The following is a 23,190-nucleotide window of genomic DNA, read 5'->3' on the forward strand; positions in this document are numbered from 1 at the left end:
GTTTTCCGGTTCGCAAGTTTTTGTTTTTCAATAAATGATTGGCTGATAAGTCGTTTTTCCATAGGTTTATCAACAGTTTTGATCATCACCGGAAAGTTCTTTCTGTTGAACTTCCTTTTGGTTTGACCGTTAAAACTCTATGGAGCCACGATTGCAGAATTATTTTAATTTCTCTTTTTTCGAGAGTTAAGCCAGTGTATCTTTTTGTTGCGCATAATTTTGTTGCTTTTCTCAAGCAATTTCAAACTGAAGCTGATATGTTTGAAGGAGAAAAATGTGATAGAGCTTTATGAAAATATTTGATGAGCATAGTGCCTTAGTAAAATCAAAGCGTGAGTAGTAAAGTTTATCAAAGATCTAATCGATCGATACAAAAAGTGTTCGTATTTGTAAAAACTGCCTCAAAGAGGTTACCTGATTAGCATCTTCAGTGTTTGTGTGGTTTAGTGAGTACCAGCATAAGTTTCGTTGTTGTCAAGCTGCCTTCCTTTTTTCTCTAATGATGGATCGTTTGTGGAAAAGGTGATTCAAAATGCAAACTGGCAGCTAAATTCCCCTAACATTTCGGTTGAAAATGTTTTTTTGCATCCTTTGGCAGTGTGTTCCTCTGGCTTGCATTGGCCGTTTGTGCAGCTTCTAAGAAGATTTTTCTATGCCTAGGAAGACGCTATCTATAACCTGTTAGCAGATGTGTGTTTTTTTTTCAATCAGCTTACAGCGCAGACTCTTTTGGTTGCGTCAGCAAAAGAGAGGTGGTAGGGACAAAAAGTTCGTCCAAAATTGTAAGATTTTCCAAATCCGGTGGAACAAGATGAGTAGGTTGTTACTAATTTTCGTGCATTTCTGATTCAGTTCCCAAAAACTACGTGCAGATGTGCTTAGCAGCAATTTCTTTTAGGAAAGCTTGTCTGTCTATTTGATTATCACATTCCGGTTTCCAGCTCTTCTATTCCTAAATATTTGTCATTGTGCGGAAAGCTGTTAAAACTTTGAAGATTTTCAATCATCAGCTTACCTCATACTTTCATGTTTGTGTGTCTTTGACTGAAATCAAAGTTAGTTTTGCACTTCGGTTTAGTTTTGTCTTTGTTGTGATTGTTCTGAGATACTTCATTCGTGATTGATTGAAGATTGTTTTTAATCTTGTTGAGCTATGTCAAAGAACAGCATCTAAACAAAATTGAGTTCGATCATTTCCAGCAAGATTATGAATTGCGTCATTCGACATGCGAATTTTTGTGTGAATGAGTCTGCGTTCTGTAAGTTGTTTTTTTTATTTAGCTAAAATCCGGAAACCCTTCATAGGATTTACTCTCTGGAGCCACTTTTTTTTTCAATTCGTTGAGATTTATTTGCAGAAGATCGTGACACTCTTTACTGACAGCGTTTTCAATTTTGATTTTTGTCAAGTCAATGTAGATACCAGAGTGCACTTCAATCGCCATTCGGGTCATATTGTTTTTTTTTTTTCTTATAGAGAGATTTTTAAGTAAAATTATGAATAGATGTGAACGAGATCTACAGCAATGGCTTTGATTGGATAGCAAACTAAGCTCGTTCCGAAAAAGCTAAGTCGTCGAGAAAAGAAGAGTTGTCAAGAATTTTGACTGGCAAGAAGACGTTGGCTCAGGATTGTCAACAGTTTGGGCTCTATGCGTTGAATATCAGACGCTGTAATTTCAAGTATGTTAGTAAATTTAAAATTTAAAGCAGAAAAATTGGATGGCATACATAAATTTAAAAAAAAAAGTTGACAAACTTGTAGAGAAAATTCAACATTTGTAAAACACAGTCTCATTCACACCAGTCGAATAGTTAACGTCAATTTTTGGTTAAATTCTATCTTCTTTCGAAATTTTAAGAGGAACCGATTTCTCCCTCATTGGTTCTATTGTTTTGTCTTCTCATCATCAAGTGGAAATAAATTCCACTCAATCCCAAATCGCAGTCCTGTGTTCCGGTGCATGCATATCAGCAATCATTATTGTTATCCGTTAAGTTTGTATGTATGTGTATATCGACATCAAAAGCACATGTAGGTATATGTATATGTTTGTTTAGTTAGAGGATGCTTGTATATATAGCTCGGGATTATATTTAAGATACAAATTGGGGATGAATAAACCAACTGGTTTAAAATCCCAAAAAAAAAAAAAAAAAAAAAAAAAAAAAAAAAAAAAAAAAATAAAAATAAAAAAAAAAAAAAAAATTAAGATACAAATTTTGATTTCTGGTTATCTAATTTTTTTCGGTAACTTAGGTCTGAATTCAGCAGCTTTGTTTTGATATTTTGTGTGTTGTTTTTTGTTCATTCTTTTTCAATCGAATCTTTGTGGGGTACTTTAAATGGTATAGAATAGAACAGTTATTCTTCGAAGAAAGATATTTTTGTTCATAAGTTTGCTAAGGGTACACTTCAAGCATGCAATTTTTGTTTGTTTGTTCTGTAGTCATTCGTTAGTGCCTTTAGGGATTCACTTGTACACACATCTATGTAGAGACACACACTCGTGCGAGCATTTTCTGCAATGTGTGTTATTCAGTTCAACATTATTAGTGATTAAATTACAGGTTCATAATATTAATTTCTCTTATTCCTTTTTTTCTCTTTGCTTTGTAAGAACAAACAATGAACAACTCAACAGCAACAGTTCGTTATGCTTTACGTCTTTGATTTGTTCTCTTTTTTTATTTTATGCATGTTACTTTTTTGTTTGAACAGCTTTTTTTTATCTTCGAAGGGAAGTAAAAATTAAACCTAGAATCGATGTGAACTAACCTTCAAGGTATTTTACAGATTTCTTCCAATGTGATTTTTCAATGAAACGGTGAAACAATGAATGGATGATTTCGGAGTGGGGGAAAGAAATAAAAATAAACATAAAAAACTACACTTTTTTATCAATCCACTGTCAAATTTATTAAAATATAAAAATATTAAAATTTATACAAAAGACAAAAATATCTCCTCAATCTGGTGGTGTTCATCTGCAACCGGAGAAAGAAAAAAAACGCAAACGCCAAACCGAAAGGAACAAATTACCCACCGGGAATCACAACAAACTAGCCGTAACCGTATCCTTCCGTATTCCGCTAAGTTTATTTGCTCTTTTTTTACCTTATACTCGTTGCGAAATTGCAGTAACAACAGTTTGTTCGCTTCTTGCTCAAGCCGCACTCTTACCAAACCCCACACGTGTCTGTCTGTTGTTCGTCCGCGCTGCTGCTAACAGAATGTAAACGATCTCATATTTCTCTATTTCGTCGCGTGCGAGCGAGCGAGAGACAAAAAAAAACAAATTAAACATTTTACTTTAAGGAAACCAATAGAGTGTAGGGTCAAATTCTCCAACAAGACGTGTGGGGTCCCCCCGTTCGCTAGTTTTTTTTTTCTTGTGTGTTTGTAATAATAGATTCAAATCAATCAATTCATTTGCTTAGTTATACATATTATAGATTTAAACGTATATATATTTAAATATTACAATATTAAATGACACATAGTTAAAAATTTTAAATTTTTGCTTCTGCTTTTTTTTCAATTTGTTTCGCGCGCTCTTTCTCTCTCTAACTAACTCAATAAGGTCCTCGAAATCAAGACGATAAATTAATAGGGTCTATCACTAAAAAAACGCTTATCAACTGAAAGAATGTTGTGAACTTGTGCTTGATTTGTTTCTTCGTAACTAATTTTAGCTTTCGTTTTAACTTGTTTAATGGGATCATGATGAGTGATGGGTTTTAATGACATTTTTATTTTGTTGTGGATGTTGTGTTTAAATCTGGAGCAATCCTGTTTTGTTTTCCTTTTTCAGTTTCACAATGTGTTGGGAGGAAAATTTTGCTATCCATATGAAATTCTGCAGCGATCCTGAAAACTACAACATTCTAGAAGTTTAAGATAGTTTGACTTTTGTTTAACCTTCATTAACTTTTACAATATATCCCAGTAACGGTTCCAATCAAACTTAAGAACCGCAGCATTCGCTATGAATCGAGATCACGTTTAAAGACAAACTTTATGACATTACATTAAATCTTATACTGAGTGTGTGTGTGGAACAAAACTATCGTAGTTAAGTGATGAAATTTTTCGCTTTGAAACAATGGAAACGATGGAACAAAATATCTGAAGTTTTGCCGATTTTCTTGAAGCAGTTCCGGAAATCTTTTCTGAGGAGCACTTGACGTGGGTGTGTGTTTGCGTGCAGGATGCCACAGAATGATTGTTGTGCCGTTGATGGTTCCTTCCTTTCCTTTTTTGCCAGGATGATGTGAGTATGGTTTTGCTTTAATTTTTGTTATTAAACTTTTATTTGATACAATTGGCGGCTGATGATTCGCTGGAATATGCGGAACAGAGGCACTCAACTTAGGGCGTTCAACTTGATTCTTTTTTCTCTGTAAATACAACAAGAAAAAATAGAAATTAGTAATCACGTCTAAATTGTAAGTAAGTGTGTCAAATTTGTTTTTTTTTTCGAATTGCTGAAATGCCTGAAGTCTTACCACCCTAACGACGAACGTTATTAAGCCCTAAAGAGAGTAACTAATTCATTTTGGATTGAAAGAATTTAGCAACATAGACGAAGTACAATTTAATTGTGCTTGTGGCTGGTACTTGTAAGAGATATGTTTAGAGCAAGACAGTTATCCACCTTGGAGTCTTAAATGTTCAGATGAATTAATCAACATTAAAAATTGTATCTTTAACACAAATAAGTTGAGGGTTACTAGAATTTTAGAGTCATCAAATATCATTTTTAAATAATCCAGTTCTTTTTAAAGATTTTTTTTTGCAAAAAAAAAGATAATTCAACAATATTTATATTTGATTGTGCACACATAATCAAACATAAATATGGTTGACTTGTCTTTTTTTGTTAAATAAGATATGACAGAAAAAAAACTATTCAACCTTCTCTATGTTGGATAATGTATAGTTTTGAAATACACAATCAAACCGAGAATTGTTGAATCGTACTTCATATTTTCAGAAATTTCCCAAACATCTTCCAAACAAGTTATGCATTTTTGTCATGAAAAACTTTCTCCACTTACCGCTTTCGGTGGCTTCTCCATTGCTGGCCGCCGGTGCCTCTTCCTTCTTCTCTTCAGCACTGTCACCATTTTCCTTGGCTTCGCCGGCTTCCTCCCCATTGGTTTTGGCTTCCTCGTCCTCTTTCTTCTCCTCGCCATTCTCGGCCGGCTTATCGTCCTTATCCTTCTTGCCGCTCTTGTCCTCGCTGGCCTGCTTCTTGTTCTTGGCCTTGGCCGGGGTGGCCGGTTTCGGTTTCGGTTCCAGGGCCGGATCCAGCACCAACTTGCCGATGTTTTTGCGATCGTGCATCTTCTGCATGGCTTCGGCCACATCCTCCAGGGCCCAGGCGCTGTCCACCACCGGCTTCACCTTGCCATCCTTCCACAGACCGAAGATTTTATCGACCGTCGAACGGATGTACTCGGATCCGTCCTGCTGATACAGCAGATGCCGCAGGTTGAAACCGGCCAAGCTCTTGTTCTCGTCGAACAGCTTGATCGGGGACACTTTGTCCACCTGCCACCACTGAGAATTTAAAATAAATTTTTCAGTTTCGAAACTTTAAGAAAAATTTAGGAAAACCTACCGAACGAGCGACGCTGAAGAAGCTCTTGGTCTCACCGGTGACCACATTGGAGGATCCGTAGAGGACATACTTGCCCATCGGCTTCAGCAGTCCGTAGCCACGGTTGCATTCCTCACCGCACAGGCAATCCAGTACAATATCCACACCCTCGGTTGTGATCCTGAAAATAAAATCCATTTTATTGAAACAACTTTTTTAAAAACCTTTAGACAAACTTACTTCCTAACTTCGTTGACGTAGTCGGTACGGTCGATCAGATGGTCGATCAAGCCGGTAGCCGCCAGAGCTTCGTGCTTGGACTTGGAGCACACCCCGAAGATGGTGACGTTCGGAACCGTGCGAGCCAACTGGACAATGGCTTGACCCTGGGAAATAAAAAAAAAAGTTTAAAGTTAGATCGTTTTCTTGCTAAAGAGCTTGATAAAAGCGTCATCCGTATGTTATAGAACGATTTTCACGAGCGACTGCTGGTTTTGTTTTGATGATTTAAACGATTTTTTTCAATGCCCAGATTTACAGGAAATTCTGCATTTGCTTTCTGGCCTCGGTACTTTTTTAAAAATGTTCACATTAGAAAGCCGACATCTGTTTTCAAGGATAATGATTACTTTTTGAATGGAATGATAAAACTAGGTTGAAATTTCATAAACCAGAAGTTCGTTCCCAGATTTTTTAACACATTAGAATTCTTGACACTCCTGACCAAAACCGCAGCACACATTTTTTGAAGGATTTTCAAAAGTAGCAGTTTTTCGAATTCTTTATCAAATTTGCGAAATAGAAGAAAACAACAAACAAGAAAATTTAAATTTTTTATTTTTCGAGTTATTGCACTTTGTTTAAAAAATCTAACAATATGTGACTTGAAAATCTTTTTTAAGCGCTTTTAAATGTTTCCCACACGAAAAATTGTCAATATTTCGAGTATAATATGAACTTCTTGATGTCATCTTTTCAAAGTAATAGCAAACTCGCCTTTTTTTTGAAAAAGTTTTCCAAAATGTATGTTATGGGTTCACTTGATCCCTCGAGTCCAAAAAGATATATTTTCTTCTGAATGGATGTTGATCATTGCTAAACACGAAATTATTAATATTTATCACTAATATCATGTTTTCTTTTGTCAACACCCCCTCCCCCCCCCTTTTTAAATTTCCAAAAAACCCGAAGGGGGAAATAAATAAAGTTTGAAGTATATTATGTAAATTTCGAAAAACAAATAAAATGTTCGAAAGATTACTAGACCAAAAAACCAATTTTGGAAGATAGCAGTTATTTAACCATTTGCATTCTTGATTTTATCGAATTTTTCGATAATTTTTTTTTCGATTTATAGGTTTTGTGCAATGATATAGTATGCAATTTGGTTGCAAACAAGCTTTCGTGCAATTTCTTTTAATCCCCCCCTCGCGATGTACCAGCTCCGAGTGACGAAAGAAGGATTTGAAATTTGTTCTGCCCTAATTCGCTGATAAAAAAGACTCCAAAAAGTGCTTTTATGTAAAAATTAGAAAATTGCGCCTTTAAGCAATGAATTATATAAAAACAATAGCCAATGGAACTTTTATCTTTAGATTTTGCATGATTTTTGCCAAAGCTTAGGACACCCTTATTAAAGAGTTCTATCTTCTTTACCTTTCAAAACAACTTTTTTAGTCCCCCGAAAACGCTTGTGGTGTATCGATCTAAATTATGCAGCATATAAACTTGAAATTACACGCTGCACACAGGAATATGTAGAACAAAAAGTTGACCAAAAATGTTTTTTTTATTTTTATACTTAGTCATACGTTTGAATATCTTGGAATAAGACTATCTAAATATTATTAAAGTTTATAAAAATAATTTTAGCCAATTAATTATCTAGCTGTGATTTTCAAGCTTTCTGATAAAAAAAATTGATATCAATATCGAACCTTGAATTTTAAAAATATCATAAAATTGTTTTAATGAAAATTATCTAATTTCCTTACAATTTTATTGTACTTATTTCTACTCAATTTTTTGTAGTTTTGTTATGCTTATGTAATGTGTTTTTTTTTCTCAAGGGATTTTAAGCAACATCCCGATTATGTAATGTGCTTCAGAAAGATTCTGCAATTCAGTCGTTCCCCTTGGTTCGATTGTAATGCATAGCTTAAAAAATCAAAAGGCACGATTTCATGGAGCTCCCGTGCTTTTTTTTTAATCTTTTTTCTTCGATCTGGAGCACACCGCAAAATTTCAATAAGCCTTTTCTCTAAAAATATAAGTTTTGCTTCTATAGAGCGATATCTATACTGCATGATTATTTTAAGTAACAGCTAAGCTATGAGAAATGAACGCTTGTTCTGCAAACAAAAATTTGAAATTCATTTGAATCAAAACTCGACTGAAAACCCGTAACTAAAAATCCGAGAGTTTTCTTTTTTTTTAATTTTTTTTTAAAAAATAGTGTATATCTAAATGTATTTAAAATATGATAAAATAGAATAGTGTATAAAATTCATAACAAATACAGCGGCTTTTCAAGATGTTCCAGGAGACTAACATTAATGAAAACATTAATGAAAATGTAAACAATTTATAATAAGCGGGAAAAGCAATTCTAAACTATAGTTTGAAAAACTTTTATTTTTTGAGCAAATGATTAAAATAAATATGGCGCAATGAAAGGATTTTACAAAAAGGAGATACATTTTTCAACTTCATCATTGAAAATATCACGAGTGCGAAAGTATGTGGAAGTTTTTTCTTCGGTACATGTTATGAATTTTCACATGATGTAAAATTTGTTGCTGGGAACATAAAAAAAATCACTTGTTGTTAAACAAAATAAGCTTTAAAAGCTGCTAACAAAATAAACGATTGTTAAAAGCTCCATATACAGTAACTTAATCATTTTTTGTAACCACTTATCCTCAAACATAGCATTCTAACATTCATTCAAATTCTCCATTTAAAAATTTGTTGTTAAGTCACTTTTAAATCTTGTAATCACATGTAGAACAATAACGAATTTTTTATACGTTGTGTTCTAAAATTCCAGTGGATAAAAATATTGAAGTTCCGACAGCTAAGGGATGTCCACGATGAAATTTCCATACACAAAATTGATTCGCAAAATTCGAGTTTTCATCTGATTTCCATCAAATTTTCAGGGATTGAAAAATAACTATTAAACTTCATTTGACCATTTTATTCGTATTTTATTTACAGTCCCCATACGAAAATGCCCGCACCTTGGCCTTAACCCCGGCCATAAGATTCTGCACAACCTGTGAATCATTCGATTTTTTGCAGTAAACCCATACTTTCTTCAGTTCCTCAACTGTCTTCACTACCTTAGGTCGCTTAAGAAGGTGCTGCTTCATAATCGCTCAGTACTTCTCGATGGGGCGGAGCTCCGGAGTGTTGGGAGGGTTAAAAGACATACACCGTCTTACCGATTTAGCCTTTACAGACTGAATAAATGACGTGGACAACTTAAGATTAACATTTAACACCCAGTACCGAAATGGGAATCGAACCCATGCCATCAGTGGACCAGCGATGGCAGCGATAGAGGCACTCTTTCATGTACACCTGTCCGTTCATCGTGTCCTGGGTCACGCTGAACTTATCCTTGGCCATGAAAAACTGGTTGCCGGGGATCTGTTTGAAGTCGGCCTTCACATGCAGGGTGACAAAAAAGTCCGGTCACACAGAAAAATCTCAATATTTCAAAGAATAAGAGGAAAATCAGAATCTGACTTTTATAGCTTTACTAGCTGAACCCGTACGAACTTCGTTTCGCTTTAAATCATTGGTACGTCAAAATGAGTTTAGAAAATGAATTCGAAACATTCTTTCGACAATTTTGGGGAAAAAATTCAACAGTGTTTAAAGTCGCTACTATTACTATTACTTGTAATTCAAATAAAACTGTTGATTGGCTTTTTATTAAAAATTTATGTGAGAGTGTTTTCTTCTCGATCGGTTGCAAAATCTAGACATTATGGCAGAAACATATACTATTTGTTTGTGTGCACGACTCTTTTGCTTGACCTTCACACTTAAATTGGTATCAATAAACTGCCTCCAACAAAATTACTGCACAAAACACTGAACTTTCAATGAAACCCTCTTATTCTGTCCTATGGCCCGAAATTCGATAATTGAAACCAATTTTACGTTCCTCAAAACTCCCTTGTGCCATTTTTTCTTTTCAAATTATATGTAAAATTACGTCAGGAACTTGAAAACAGTGATCAGTGAATATAGACGCCCCTTTCGCCGACCCTTGACACGGAACATGCTACCTGGAGTCAATTGCTCATAGTTTATAACCCTCATCTGAACATTTTCATCTCAATCCGATGCATGATCACGACAATATCGCGAAAACAGTGAGCAACTAACATGGACGGCCTTTTTTTTACCACGATTCAAAACTTGACACCTGAAATCAATTATCTTTTCTGTTAAACTCCCATTTGCCAATTTTCATTACAATTCTATGCTCAATCAAGAGAATATCGTAAAAACAGTGAACAGATAATAACCCCTTTTGCCGACCCCTGAGTCAAGATTTGAAACCTGAAAGCAAAAGAGCGTCCCTCAAAACTCCTATGCGGAAATTTTCATCTCAATCCAATGTAGAATAACTTCAAAATCGCAAAAACGTTAAAGTTGGGTATGGACGACTCCTTCAGCCGACTTCTGATCCGCAATTCAAAACTTGAAATCGATTGCTCGTCCCTCAAAACACTCATGTGCTAATTTTCATCACAATACGATCTATAATAACGCCAATATCGCAAAAACATTAATCAGTGGATATGGACGATCCCTTTTGCCGACCTCAAACCCTAAATTTGACAACCGTAATCGATTGCTCGTCTCTCAAAACACTCATGTGCAAATTTTCATCACAATCCGGTGTATATTAACGCCAATATCGCAAAAACATTAATCAGTTGATATGGACGACCCCTTTGGCCGACCTCTGACCCTAAATTTGGTAACTGTAATCGATTGTTCGTCTCTCAAAACACTCATGTGCACATTTTCATCACAATCCGACGGAAAATATCGTCAATAACGTGAAAACAATATTTGTCTTGTATGGACGACCCCCTTCAGAAGGGGTCGTCCAAAAATCTAAAAACATTTTTCATCATTCCTGGTCCTAATAAGCATCCATGCCAAATTTCAGATCTCTAGCTCTTAAGACGGCTGAGTCTATAGAGGACAAACAAACAAACAAACAAACAAACAAACAAACATACAGATAATTGCTTTTTATATATATAGATTCAGTAACTCATCAAGATACTTCACAGACGATATCTCGGAATTACACTACCTTTCTCTGATCGAACCAGCTTCAGACGTCTCGGTACGACGGTCTCGTATAATCTTTTTCAACCTTGGAATTCTCACAGACCTTGGTCGTCCAGATCGTGTCTTGTCCTCGGTGCCTCTGGTCTCTAGGATCGATTTATGGTCTGGAACACGAATTTCCGGTTGATTACGAGCGGTTTTAGGTGTTTGAATATGTTGAATATGTTTCCGGATTTGTACCCTCTCACGTATTCAGCGATAACAGCTGCTCTCAACTCTGCCACTCACAACTTAATGTACACAAACCGCACAGAAACGAAAATCTGCCACTGTGGGCAGCAAAGTTAGCCCTTTCATTTGACATATAGATGGCACCAGAGAGAAACGACGTATAAGCTACAGGCGACCCCAAAAAAAACTGTGACATGACTTTTTTGTCACCCTGTATGTTTCGTCGTTCATGATCCAGCATTCAACTTTCGTCAGCATGTTGAGATACAACTTCCTGGCACGGGTTTTGGCGGACTGGTTTTGCTTCTCGTTCGAAGCCCAGCCTTAGTTTAAGCCTTCTGGACAAAACTTCGGCTTAGGTGCAACTTCTTAGCCACATCCTGAACGGAGGTGTTCGGGTTTCGGTTGTACTACGCGGTTGTGATTTTTGGTGTTGTACGGAATACTTTTTCCTTCACTTCTGGGTTTCCGATCGGTGGTCAATCGTTCCTCAAACTGCTTAATCACTTCCGACACCGTAGAATTCGCGATTCCCAACGTTTTAGAGATGGGACTATGCGAGAGATCCTTGTTCTCGTGATGAATGCGCAAAATTTTATCACGCACGAGCTGTTCTTTCGGCTCCATTTCCGCAAGTTTTGATCACAGGACTTTAAAACTTGCAGGATGTAAATAAACAATGCACTATGAACTAAATCCACCAAAATTTTCATCAAATTCTACCCAACGGTTAAAAAGTTAGGGTTATTTCATGGTGTGGCAGTTTAATCGTGGACACCCTTTACTGTTGTTCGTAAAAAAAAATTAAATATTGAAAAACTGACTGGTATATGGTGTCATATGTATTCAAGAAGCAAATAAACATAGAATACATAGTAATACCTAGTTAATTTTTAAATATTGACTTTTGGCCAGGTCTATAAGGAATCAAATAAGGAAAAGGGATCTAGTATCCCCATTCTCCCCTATACATTCCAAGTTATTATATTGAAAAAAAATTATACGATGCGTGATCTGATAAATGAATTATAAGCATTTTCGTGGAGCGATAGAAGTCCTGATTCTTTAATAAAAAAAATTATAGAAAACTACTTTGGAAAAAGGGAAGTTTATGTCATTCTCCATAGCGATTGACATGTTGGAGAAAAATATTTTTATTGCAATTTTAACCATATTTTTTAGATGTAAAGCTTGCTTAATTAAAAATTGGAACAAACTTTCGCTCACATTGTGGCGATCCTGGTAAAAGGATTTGGAAGTTCTTGGCGCTCACCTGTCAGGAATTTTGTCAGCTGCACGTATGTATTTTCAACATTTCGCAAATCGAATGTACTTTGCAAACAATCAACATGGAAGCCGATAGAAGGGGAAAAATTCTGCACAGTTTTTTTGGAAAATCCTTTGTGGTCTGAGGCTAGCTTAACAGCTGAAATTGCCCAGAAATACCGTATGGCGCGTTATAAAAGGGTAAGGAAACATTGATGACGATCCGGAAGCCTCAAGCCAATCGTTGGAGTCGAACTGTCGACCGGAAACTGCGTGGTAAGACTTTGAAGACGAATAAGATGAATTCCAATCTGGCAGACCGTGATTTGGTCAGAAAATCCGGTGCTGCACATAGGGGGAATCAAGTCGTATCGAGCTAGCAAACAGCCAAATTGGACCATAAAACAGAATAGTGTGGCCAAAATCCGTGGGCGATGGACGATAAAATTTTTGTCAGGGAAGTCTTCGGGCAAATCCAAGTTCAAACATTTTACTTGGAAACGGGTCGGGGGGATGTTAAAGCCAAATTTAAATTAGTTTTTGTCGACAATTCGCACGAAAAAAACTAAAGTTTACTATAAAGAATGTCTCAAAAACGAATTTGGCCATTCATTCTATCTTACGACCATCCCCTAATGCTTAGGCCAGATTTGACAAGCTGTCATTACAGCAAAGTCATTCAAGAATGGTATGCAGAGAAAGGGATCCAGTTTTTTCGAAAAAACCTTAACCCACCCAACTGCCTCCAGTTCCGACCTATTGAGAAATACTGGGCAATCAATCAGTTGAAGACCTGGTGGAATAAGATAACTAAAACGATGGACGAAGGTGTGCACCACCAAATGAGCCGTATTGCAGAAAAAATTCGAGAAATCCTTCGAAACCGTGACGAATAATTTTATCTATATTTTTCTTAAAAGTATGAAGAAAACGCTACATTTTATTAAAGAAGGCCTTGAATTTAATAATAAATAACTGGAATACCGGCAATAGTGTTTGTTTCAATTCTATCTGAAGCAGGCTTTACATAGGTAGATTTTTTTTAATTCGCTAAGAAAGTTTGGTAACTTGAAAGATATCTACGCTAATGAAAGTGGTGCATTTTTTCGAATACAGTCCTTAGTAGAAATAAAATTGCACTTTCTTCCACTGAACAAGCCGAACTGAAGAGAAATGCCAACCATCTACATACAGTACCGTTCATAATTGTATAGAAATTGGAAGCACGCGCACGGTCACTCCGACTTTGAACCTGAATAACTTTTTACTCTGATGATATTTTTTGATCAAATTTGATTCAAATTTTTTGAGCTTTCTGAAGTTTGTGTGGCCTGACATACAGTAATTCTACGAAAATCGGACTTTTTAGACTTTTCTCATTCAAACTGCAATATCTCAGAAACACGCTTTATTTTTTATTGAAATTTTACAGGATGATTGTTGAAATATGAAGCTAACATGTCTAAAATATTTGAAAAGTTCTATCGATGAGATCAAAAGTTACGCGAGGTACAATATTTCAGGCATGAACCTAGAAATACGATTTCTATAGAATTTTGAACGAATGTTTCCATAGGAAAATCCCATTTTCTGTTTAACAACCAGTAAATCAATTTCAACTAAAAAATCAATACAATATCGCGAGATTCTCATTTCAAAACACACATGGATCATTTATTCCATTTTTTCTTTTCTTCATTGCTTTTGCCAGACATTTTTAGACTGATTTGTGGATGGAAACGATATTGTCCTAATGAATCGTCCAAAATTCTATAGAAATCACTTTTTTTATGTTCATACATACATGAAATATTTAGTGGTATGAATAAGGTTTAGCAATTGCTTTGGTAGCTTTTACTTAGCTCAAAATCAATCAAAGCAAAAGTCCAAAGCATTTGCTTAGTTTGGTATGAATAAACATTTGCTTAGCGGATGTGTACTAAAGTCTTAGAACATAGCTTTTGCTTCGAATAATAGAGCTATCCAACCAGCAGAATCTGAAGTTTTCTAAAGTAAAATGAAAGAAGACGATCAGAAAATTGAAAAGTACGGCTAAAGCAGCCTTGAAGTCGACGAAGCGGGTGGTGGGTGTAAGAACGACCGGTATTTTTTGTTAATGCGTGCTCGTATGTTGATGTTTAAAGAAAAATGAATACATATTCGAATATTGTCAAACAAAAAATGGCCTAAATTTAATATTTATCATAAGCTCTCCCACATGTATTCGGATCGGGATAATCCGATGTATAAAAAAATAGGCAATAGGCGCGCATTTTAATTTAGATTTTTATTTAAATCTTAGGATTATAAAAAATTATATAAAAATGAGAGATCTGTATAATGTTTTAAATTATTACAATTTGTTTCTTACTTTGAGCCAATTGGGACTTCTTCCACTAAAGCCGGATTTTTTTTTAATTTGAAATATTTCCTAATTGATTTTTTTATTGTCATCTTAGACGAATGATTTTATACGGATTTTATAACGACAGGAATATGAAAAAAAGTTGGGTTATCACTTCGACTTTTCTTTATCTATGTTGAAAATACCTTTTTGAATTGTTTTGAAGTGAAATATTGCTAATTTGATAAGTTCATGACGTTATTGAAGAATTTTTTATTGGAAAAGTCTGCTACCGAGCATGCTTAGAAAATAAAGCAATTGCTATGAGATTTGTCGAGCAATTGCTTCAGATTTGAGCTTTATTCATACCAAACTAGCTTGTTCTAAAAGTAAAAGCTCCTGACTGAGAAAACAGCTGTCAAAAAAACTTTATTCATAACAACCGAAGCAATTGCTTTAAGCGACTGCTCGACTGCTCGATTCAGTTTAGCAAAAGCAATTACTAAGTTTTTTTCATACCACCCATTGTACCTCACGTAACTTTTGATCACATCGATAGAACTTTTCAAAAAACTTCAGACATGTTAGCTTCATATTTCAAAAATCAGCCCGTAAAATTTCAATAAAAAATGTAGCTTTGTTTCTGAGATATTGTAGTTTGAATGAGAAAAGTCTAAAAAGTCCGATTTTCGTAGAATTACTGTATTTCAGGCCACACAAACTTCAGAAAGCTCAAACTTTGTGATATAATAGTGTGATAGTTGATCAATGATCTATCTAACGCAGATAGTTTGATAAAAAAATATCATCAGAGTAAAAAGTTATGCAAGTTCAAAGTCGGAGTGACCGTGCGCGTGCTTCCAATTACTATACAATTATGAACGGTACTGTATATCAATAAATAATTTTGATTCCGTGTATCAAAAGCGTATTACCATCAAACTGGGTTGATGAGATATGTTGATCTATCAGCTATTTCGTCAAACGGCTGTATGTCAGATATGCGCATTTAGGAACACTTTACCCTACATTCGCTGAGCAAAACGATCTCTCAGAATTGCTCGAAAAAATCCCTCTCTGTAAATTTGTCCATACTTTCAGATATTGCTTTACAAAAAGGACTGTCATGCGTGTTGGAGAGAGATCGAGCAATAAGTCGCATGGCGAATCGTTTCTCGTTTTTGTAGACCAGAAAACTTTTGAATGTTGTATTGGGCGCTCTTTTTCATGGCGACCGTCAAAACTCATCAGTAGTCGTGATATTCAAAATCCAAAAAAAAAAACTTTTGTAGAAGTATTTTTTTCATCCATAAGTAAAACCATAATTACAATACTGTACTGTTGGATCTCATTCCTTTTCAAAACAACGATTAGTTTTTTTTACATTTATTTTTTTACGAACTTAACTAAAGAATACTACATAGTGCAATCCCAAATCTGCCAGACGTTTCCTTGTTCAATCACGGAAAATGTAGGGATAATTTTAGGAATAAAGATATTTTAGGTGGAGAGGTCACCTAGAAGATCAAATTACAGGTCCGAGCGTCCTTGTAACCAACACGAAAATGGCTGGTCGTGTGCTACCTCCTGTAACTGGAGCACAAAACGGCGATAGTTGGAAATAATTAAGGACGCCAAGAATTGCGTCCGTGTTTCATGTGCAGGTACACAAATCGTGTTACCACAAGAGAGGGTCATAGGAAAATAAAAGTATCAAAGTTTTCCAATTTTTTTTTTTCTCTTCGCTGAGCACGTTTTTTATGTTCATGCAAAATTTCCAACCCTGACACAGTATACTGATGAAATTGTCAGTAATTATAGGCCGGAAGATTAGGCTCGATAAACATGGGCTATCCAGTGTAGTAACGTAGCTACGATAGGCGAATGATGGTTTAGTTGACCTGCTAAGAGCAGAAAACTTATCCCGCCCTTCCCAGGGTAACATGTAATCGTGTTAGGGATACATAAAATTTACGTGATGAGAGTGTTCAAACTAACACAAGGATAAAATTCAAATCGATTTAAAAATGAGGCCTTTGATCGGTTATCAAACCATCCAGTGATATAGCTGAACAGTTTATACTTGGAAGAATTTAAAAATACCTCAATTTTTCCAACAAAAGATTGAGGTTTTAAAATTGCAATGACACACGATTTGATTTATCTCATTCAATTACAAAAACAGGTTAATCATTTCAACAATACTCTGACATCGCACAGCAAGTAATTTCTGTTATCACACTTGATCGAAACCGCAAAGTGATTCGAAATGCGGCACATTTGTTTACATACAACTTGTTTGTTCCAGTCAAGCGACCGTAATCGGTTTGAATAAATGCAAGTTGAACGAAATAAAAAAAAACGGAAATATTTCTATCGGCAAACACCAACCATATACATACACTGGGGTGCACTAACTTTTAAATAATTCTGACGCTGACTGGGAAGCAACGACGATGACTAATAGTTCAAATAGCCTGAGTTCCTCTTTTATCAGTCCTACATTACTGTTTTATGACGTCGCAAATATTTTGAACCTAGAGAAACAAAATGTACCTTCATATCTGCGTTTGCTCTTTACTTACTTTCGACGTAGTTTAAATTCAAGAAGACAGCGGCAGACAGTAGTGCCGAGACGACGTCTGAGTGTTGTTGAACGAACGACTAGAACCATTTGCGCAAACCACTCCCTGGACTCAGGGGCGCCCGGATCGATCGATTATACGCAGCAATTTGTCTCACGTAACAAGTGGTGACAGTTGAAATTCCTGTACAACTTATCATCATCGATCCTCTCAAGAATCGATCGGACGAACCTTAGGAACGAACGAATTGTCTTAGGAGAGCCATTTTTTTAGAATAAGTTTTATAGAACAAAAGCTATATTTTAGAAGCTTTTCTTAAATATCAAATTGTTGATGATTATCATACCTTTTCGAAATAGTGCGCTTGACTATTGAGATATAGCTTCTAAAGCTTGAATCAGAATTGTCAACAAAGGTTTGCAACTATATGATAGAAGACAAAAGATATGATAGATATCAGGTCTGAGTTTATGAGATAAGTCATGAATCACGAAGGATTGATGAACTTCAGAACAATGATGATATTTTTTACATTTTTAGTTTGAAATCATTGTTCTGTGCTTTTAGCTTTCGAAGTCTTGTACTAAGTATTTCTGATTCAATGTTCTGTTTCTTCTGACATTCCAGTTATTCTTTAATTAAGGCTGCATCGAGTCATCTCCTTTTAATATATTAAATTTGAATTTAATTCATGTTAACAATAAGACTCTGATTTCCGCTTTGCGTAGGTGGGTTTCCCCCACAAACAACCGGGTCACTTTTACAACTTCACACACAGGAAAAAGTTAAAAGGAAGTGCGGTTTGCGTGTCACACCACCAAAGGTCGTAATTTTCCCCGAAGGAATAGGTACGTTGAAGAAAGAGAAAGGGGAAGCAGGACTCAAATGTTAAAAGTGGTTGAGGGTGGTGGCGGGAAATCAACAGACAGACAGCCGGGCGCCCACCTGAGCCTGATAGTTTCGCGCTAGCCTAGCGTAGGCTGTCGTCAATGAAAGGGTTGTTGTTGATTGTTGGTTGTGGGCTCCCTGTCTTCGTGTGTCGGTGGCATGAATGTGAACAACTTTGCGCCGAAAGGTAGCAGCTCTCCAGCACCCTCCACAACAACATCGCCAAGTTGACAAAAATCGATACCAATTTTGAAGTGATATATGGTCGAGGTTTTAAATGGAAAGTCGCGACGAAATTATTGTAAATTTTTTCACCTGCGGATGACGTATGTGGCCAGGGGTCGCGTGGCAAACCGAAGGACATAATTTTTGAAGTTTTTAATAATGCAATAGGGGACACTTAGGAACTAGGAATTGACTGCGATTTATAATTCCAACGGTTGATTTCTGTTAATTTGAAGTTTTAGACAATTTAGAGTGTGTTAGTACATATAACACAAACAAAAAAAAAGATGTTTAAAAAATATTTTATCAATCAAATGAAAACTTGAAGTATAGTTATGATTATTTTTGAATTTTAATAAAGATATCGTAAGCTGCATTTTTGCATTTTTCAATTTATTTAAAAACAGCATTGAATCATAAGATCTTTGTAAAAATAGCTTGTTAGAAAATTAATTGACCGAGTTAGGATGAACAACTGAATTCATATTTCTCTTTTTACGATGTATTAACATACAATTTTTTTTACCAAATTAATCAATATTTTTGTAAGACTCTTCGAAATAACTTCCCAAGTTATTACGATCTCTTACTAGGGTGGTAGGTAGAGTTTCCAAAAATCTTACGTAAGAAATGTTAAATTGATAATTCGTCACAGCCGTACGAAACCATATTACTCAGGTTTTATTTTATTTTTTTCACTACCTATTTGTTGGTTATTTTTGATGTTATGTTATTTCTCATTAAGTCTTTGAATTAATTGAAAAAAAAGCTGGTTCTATAAAATTTATAGAGAACGAATTCAAACCAACATGACACCAAAACCACACAATCACATTATTAAAAAAGATCATCGCTTTTCCCTTTTAATCATAACAGTCTTTTCAATTGAGCAATTCATAGAAACAAAAAGGAAAGTAGCGCACTGTGACACATCATATTTCGAAAACGACTTCATCAAGACAAAATCTTTAAAAAATCAATATTAGGCGTTTTAGATAATGATTTTCTAGACAGCTTTTCCAGTGATAGATTCTAAATTTTACAAACGATTTACTAAAAAAATCCTAAAACTTTATTGCTTACTGCTGAAATGAGTAATTTTAGTAGTATAGAATGATGTTTTTTGTTACCCCGAACATGCTATGAAAAATCTGACTTTGTCTGATTAAGGGGGTGGGGGAGAGGGGGGGTTTAAAAATTCCCAAAATCGTGCTTACGACATAAGTGAACATAAGAAAACTGTCTGATTTCAACGTATGAATTCACATCAGAATTAAAAAGTCGCAGCATTTGGAATTTTTTTTAAACCACATATTCGTAAAGAAAGTGCACAACGGTAAAAAATCGTAGATTAATTAACTCTATGAAAGTTAACTACCAAGACTTAACGTATTTAAACTTCACAGTTGTGAAAAGTTTATTAAATTAAAATACTTGTTTTACATTCACTGCAGAGCACAATATGTTGGGCAGCATAAAAGGAAAAGGAGCTCCACACAATTTTTTGTATAACTTGAGAACTTATCCAACAAACAGAACCAAATATGAAAGAAAAAGTATTCGAGTCTGAATAATGTCTCTAATTTTTTAGGAAAGATTCCATACAGTACAGAGCAGAAAATGGCAGAAGTTTCATCGCATAATTTTGTTAAACTATTCAAGCTATAGCAACCATATTTTACATGAAAGGTTTTTTTTTATGATTCCTTTTTCTTACAGAGGAGAAACGGGAAGGAGGAAAGTCTGTATAGCCCGAAAACTTATCAAGCAAATGGAGCCAAATGCTAAATTTGATGTTATTGGATTACGAAAAATGTTGTTATCACAGTTCGTGGACCCTCCCCACATTACAGGGTAAAATGCAAATAAAAACGAGTTCTTAATATCAGATTTAAAACAAATATTGAAAAACAATTTCAGATCAAGTTTAAAAAAAAAATATTTCACAGAATCTAATCTTTTTTGTATTACTGTAATAATTTGAGACTGGGTCATTCGGCCGAAAGTCATGAGGCCGAAAGCCATTTGGCTGAAGGTCATTCAGCCGATGGACTTTAGGCCGAATGGGCTATCTGGCCGAACAGGCCACTAGGCCGAATGGGTTATTCGGCCGACGGTTATCCAGCCGAATGCTGTTAGGCCGAAAGGTCATACGACCGAATGGTTATTAGGCCAAATGATCATTAGGCCGAATGGTCACTAGGCCGAAAGGTCACTAGGCCGAATGGTCATAAGGCTGAATGATCGTCATGAATGGGTTCTAGGTCAATAAGAAATCTTTTACACTTGTCTGCATGCTAGGCCGAAAGGTCGTTTCGCCGAATGGCTGATAGGCTGAATGGTCGTTTGGCCGATTGGCTATTAGGCCGAATGGTCATTTGGTCGAACGGTCACAAGGAAGAATGGTTATTAGTTAGACTGAATGATCGTAAAACCGAATGGACGACAGGCCGAATGGTCGCAAAGCCGAATGGACAAATTCGGCTTTGCATCCATTAGGCCTGATGACCATTCGACTTGATGACTATTGGGCCTAACGACCATTCGGCCTAACTACTGATCGGCCTAACATGCAAGAAAAAGATAATATGTCTTATAGGCCTAGCATAAATTCGGCCCAACGACTATTCATCCTAACAACCATTCAGCCTAGTGGCTATTCGGCCTAACGACCTTCTAGCATCCATTCGGCCTTACGACCATTTGGCATAACGACCTTTCGGCCTAGCATTCATTCGCCTTTACCACCGTTTTGCCCGACGACCGTGCGGCCTAATGATCATTCGGCCTATCGTCCATTCGGCCAAATGACCATTCGGCCTTTCGTCCATTTGGCCTAAAGACCATTCGGCCTAGTGACCATTCGGCCTAATGACCATTTGGCCTAACAAGGCCAAGTAATGTTCGGCCAAATGTCCCATTCGGCCTATTGTCCTATTCGGCCGAACATCCGTCGGCCTTTTACCCCATTCGGCCTAGCGACCTTCGGTCTAACATCATTCGGCCTATCGGCCGAATGTCCGGCCCCCTAATAATTTAATGTGAAAGCACTCATTTGTGTAAATATATGTATTAACACTAGAAGGACCGGCAAATTGAATATAGCTATTCGGACCGTGACCAGTCAAAATGACTGGTAAAGGGGAAATTTTTTATATCATAATATTTTTAACTTTTTTCTTTTGAAATTGTTTTGTTATTTGTTCGATATCATTTTTGTTATAAAATGGAAATATTTTTTCACCATGGGTGCACGGAATCACCTCATTTTGGCATAGTTGACGAATGCGTGTATGTCATAAAATGAATATTTCAAATAATTATCAAAAAATAAAAACACATTATCAATGTAATTGTAAAATCATGTTAGATGGCTATGGGTATTGACTATGGGAGCACGGTTTCACTTCAATTTTGTTTCAGTAGATATTTTCTAGCATCCATCGCTCTGAAATTTTTCAACACGTTGCCTATAAATTATACCTGATATTGTAGGTTTTGAAGCATATTTTTTCTATAAGTAGAGCAATTTACCATGGGTGCATGGATTCACCGCTATTCATCCAAAATCAATTTTTTTACATGCTAAAGGTAAAGAATAAAGACTTTTATAGATTCAAATAAAAATGTGTGTTATATACATGGTTTTTCACTATGACTGCACGGATTCACCGCGTTTTAATCAAATACTGGACTTTTTGCAAATTTTAAAAAAAGCATTTTTTCAAATCTTAACTAAGCCAAAGTCGAAACCATGTCTTTCATGTTCAGACATAATGATTTAAATAACGATTTTTATTTAAAGTTCCGTTTTTTCAATCCAGGAAAAGAATTATTTCAATTTTATCTTGAAATAATAAATTTATTTATTTATTATTACAAAACAGGTTTTTGCAATCGTACATTTATCTGATAAGATCTGATCAACATCCAAGAAATTGGAAAACGGTTACCATGGACCGAGTGTGTTTTAGGGATCATATGCATCAAAAACAGTGAAAATAAAAATAATGAATCAACATTGTCAAATATACACGTTGATTTGTTTTAACTTAAAAGTTTTTCGATTGACAAATATTGCAGTTCAAATACCTATCATATCTTACTCAAAAATATGTTGTGTTCTGAAGCAAGTTGAAAACTATTTCACTCTATATAATATACAACGGCGAATTTGCAGCCATTCCGTGCACCCATGTTGAAATATCCGCGTCCGATGTGGTCTATCAGAAAGGCCGGTCTAGGTATGCCAGGCGTACTGGGTTCGATTCCTTGTATCGGCAAGAAAATTCTTGGGTTCAAATCCCATAAGTTGCCGACAGGTAAGATGTGTTTCCTCTTATAATAAGAATGTTCAATCAGTTGCCAGCTGGCCAGGTATATAGACGGGAGCCGGAATACCTGTAAGTGAACTTGCATTGGAAATTTGTCGAGGTGAATACATGCTTGGGCAGAAACTGCGGTGAATCCGAGCACCCATGGTGGATAACCAACATATAAGAATATATCGTGCACCCATGTTGAAATATCATTTAAATTATTCAGTTTCATAGCTGATGTCTTCAAATTTGAATAAATAAGCACTCAATTCATAATAATGTTACTCATTCTAGTTTAGTTTAAAACATATTTATCACCTAAAACTACTCGATTACTCGAATGGACATGTATTAAATCTAACATAACTTTTACAAATCTTGATGAAATTTCGCCAAATTTT

At 35.6% G+C, this 23,190-nt stretch overlaps 1 protein-coding gene across 2 annotated transcripts in view; it reads right to left on the minus strand.

Annotated features, from left to right (window-relative positions):
• Nucleotides 1-2,889: 2,889 nt before the first annotated feature.
• The window catches only part of LOC129754749 (synaptic vesicle membrane protein VAT-1 homolog-like), a 143,405-nt gene continuing 123,104 nt past the window's right edge, over nucleotides 2,890-23,190 (minus strand). For both annotated transcript variants that reach the window (XM_055750965.1, XM_055750964.1), the window contains exons 5-8: nucleotides 5,847-5,992; nucleotides 5,628-5,787; nucleotides 5,062-5,566; nucleotides 2,890-4,401 (exon numbers count right to left, since the gene is read on the minus strand). In XM_055750965.1, the coding sequence (XP_055606940.1) occupies nucleotides 4,382-4,401; nucleotides 5,062-5,566; nucleotides 5,628-5,787; nucleotides 5,847-5,992 (831 nt within the window). In that variant the 3' untranslated portion in view covers nucleotides 2,890-4,381. The remainder of the gene's footprint in view (nucleotides 4,402-5,061; nucleotides 5,567-5,627; nucleotides 5,788-5,846; nucleotides 5,993-23,190) is intronic.

The sequence above is a fragment of the Uranotaenia lowii genome, chromosome 3 (assembly GCF_029784155.1).
Source record: "Uranotaenia lowii strain MFRU-FL chromosome 3, ASM2978415v1, whole genome shotgun sequence".
Taxonomy (NCBI): Eukaryota; Metazoa; Arthropoda; class Insecta; order Diptera; family Culicidae; genus Uranotaenia; species Uranotaenia lowii.